This window comes from Myotis davidii, unplaced genomic scaffold (genome assembly GCF_000327345.1).
Source record: "Myotis davidii unplaced genomic scaffold, ASM32734v1 scaffold1036, whole genome shotgun sequence".
Taxonomy (NCBI): domain Eukaryota; kingdom Metazoa; phylum Chordata; class Mammalia; order Chiroptera; family Vespertilionidae; genus Myotis; species Myotis davidii.
In genome coordinates this window covers 1,316,554-1,318,638 of record NW_006287260.1, presented here as the reverse complement: position 1 = coordinate 1,318,638, position 2,085 = coordinate 1,316,554, and the positions used below count along the sequence as shown (strand labels likewise).

The following is a 2,085-nucleotide window of genomic DNA, read 5'->3' as shown; positions in this document are numbered from 1 at the left end:
TCTCCAGAGAGAACCACACCTCCACTGCGAGGCACAGGGAATGCCAGGCAGGAAGGCCCCTCCCGGGAAGAGAGACTCTCAAGCCCCCACCTCCCCAATGTGCTCCCCAGTGGGAGTAAGGACTGCAGCTCCCTGGGACCCAGTGCGGCCACTCACAAGTCATGGAAGCTGCGCAGGGAGGAGGCTGGGGTGAAGACATCCAGGAGCCCGATGACCTGAGGGAAGGTGGCCAGTGAGGGCCGGCGGCCTGAGCCCTCTCACCACACCCCCCTGCCCGGGCGCCAGGCAGGGACCATCCACCCTTTCCTCACACACCACCTCCAGCAGGAGGCAGTGCCCCTGTCCTTGGAAGCGGTTAAGGGGTGGAGGTGGAAGAGGAAGCCCCTCAATGGGGGGGTGGGGGGCAATGATGGAGAGTCAGGCTGGGGAGATGGAGAGGTGGATACTCCTTGCTCACTGCCCCCAAGTGTGATGTTCAGGGCAGGCAGCACAAAACCACCCTCCCGGCGAGCAGGGACCCACGCATGGCGGAGGGAATCCAGGAAGGAACAGGGAAGGGGCCTGCCAGCCAGCAGGCTTCCTGCCCTTGACCTTGGGTCTCCTGACACTTCGATTCTTGCCTCCAAAGAGCTGGTTCAGCGCCAAGGGCAAGATCACCCTGGCTGGAGGCCTCGGGGAAGAGGAAGGGGCTGGAGCTGTTATTTTAATGTCTGCCTTCCAATCCAGGTGTCCAGAGCAAAGCCTGGCCGCAGACCCAAGGCTGGGCCACTCGTTTCCTAGCTGCTTCCATCAGACAGGGCAGCCTAATGCCCTGAGGCCCGGAGCCAGGCTGCCCGCATTCAATCCCAACTCTGCCACCCACTGACCATACATACAACCTGTGGATCTCTCGTGCCTCGGTTTCCCCATCTGTACATGGGAGTTAACAGTACTTATCTCACGTGATACTGCGAGCATTAAGCGAGTTGGCTTATGCAACGCTCTTAGAACGGTGCCTGGCACATACGTGCTCAATACTGTATGTACCTGTTGTTGTTGTTAGGGTCACATACACAAACATTCGCCTGGGCCCTGCCCCCCTCCCACCCCCCCACTCCCTCATGGATCAGGACCATGTTACAAAGTTCCTCTGTGCCCATGTCCTCCTGGGGGGCGGGGGGGCAGGTCTGCACCTCAAAGGGTGGCTCTGCTCCACTACCACACCCCCTTACACCCCTCCTGGGAAGTAGGCCGGACAGGTCCTGCACCCCATGTCCACAATGAGGCGAGTGGCCAGGATCAGAGCGGCAGGAGGAGGTCCCCCTCCCCGGGCCCTGGCCTGAGCTTTGGGCGGCCTGGGCCGCTCCCGGTGGGCTGCACACACACACACACACACACACCCCACACACACACACCCCGCGCCCCCGCCTACGTTCTCATGCTGCATGTGCTTCAGCAGCAGCAGCTCCCGATAGGCCCGCTTGGCGAAGATCTCCGACTGGAAGGGCCGGCTCAGCTTCTTGATGGCCACCTTCTCCCCTGACCGCTTGTCGATGGCGGAGCTGCGGGGCACGGACAGGTCAGCAGGCAGCGCCTCCCCGCCGCCCCGCCCCGCTTTTTTTCACGGATGCCCTGGCCGGAGGGTGCGGGGGCCGGAGGGGGAGCCGCAGACACCAGAGGTCAGAGCAGGACCCACACAGTTCCCACCAGCGGATCGGGGCCGCGGGGGTCTCCCCACCACCTGGCGAGTCACTTCTGCGGGTCTCGGTGCTCCCGTTCGCAACCATGGGGCTCACCCGGAAGAACTCCGGGGTCCCTAATACCTTCAAGTCCTGGGGAACCAGACTTGGTCCTAGTTCACCCCACAAGCCAGGAGCGAGAGATGGCGCCGGGTGCCCCGGGCCTGGAGGCCGGGGGGTGGGCGCGCGTCTCGGGAGCGCAGAGGGTTCACTCCAGCAACAGAAACCTGTTCTTTGTTTCTCAAATACTTCCATCTCGTTCCCACCTAAACTATTTCCACTTACTGTTCCCTCTGCCTGGGAATAATCCCCATAGAACTTCCCATGGCTGCCTTCTCATGATGCAGATATCAACTCAAATGTGACT

At 62.0% G+C, this 2,085-nt stretch overlaps 1 protein-coding gene across 1 annotated transcript in view; it reads right to left on the bottom strand.

Moving 5' to 3' along the window:
* The window catches only part of MAPK13 (mitogen-activated protein kinase 13), a 23,753-nt gene extending 21,987 nt beyond the window's left edge, over window positions 1-1,766 (bottom strand). Inside the window, exons 1-3 of the mRNA XM_006759052.2 lie at window positions 1,687-1,766; window positions 1,412-1,541; window positions 157-215 (exon numbers count right to left, since the gene is read on the bottom strand). Of these exons, the coding sequence (XP_006759115.1) occupies window positions 157-215; window positions 1,412-1,541; window positions 1,687-1,766 (269 nt within the window). The remainder of the gene's footprint in view (window positions 1-156; window positions 216-1,411; window positions 1,542-1,686) is intronic.
* Window positions 1,767-2,085: the final 319 nt, after the last annotated feature.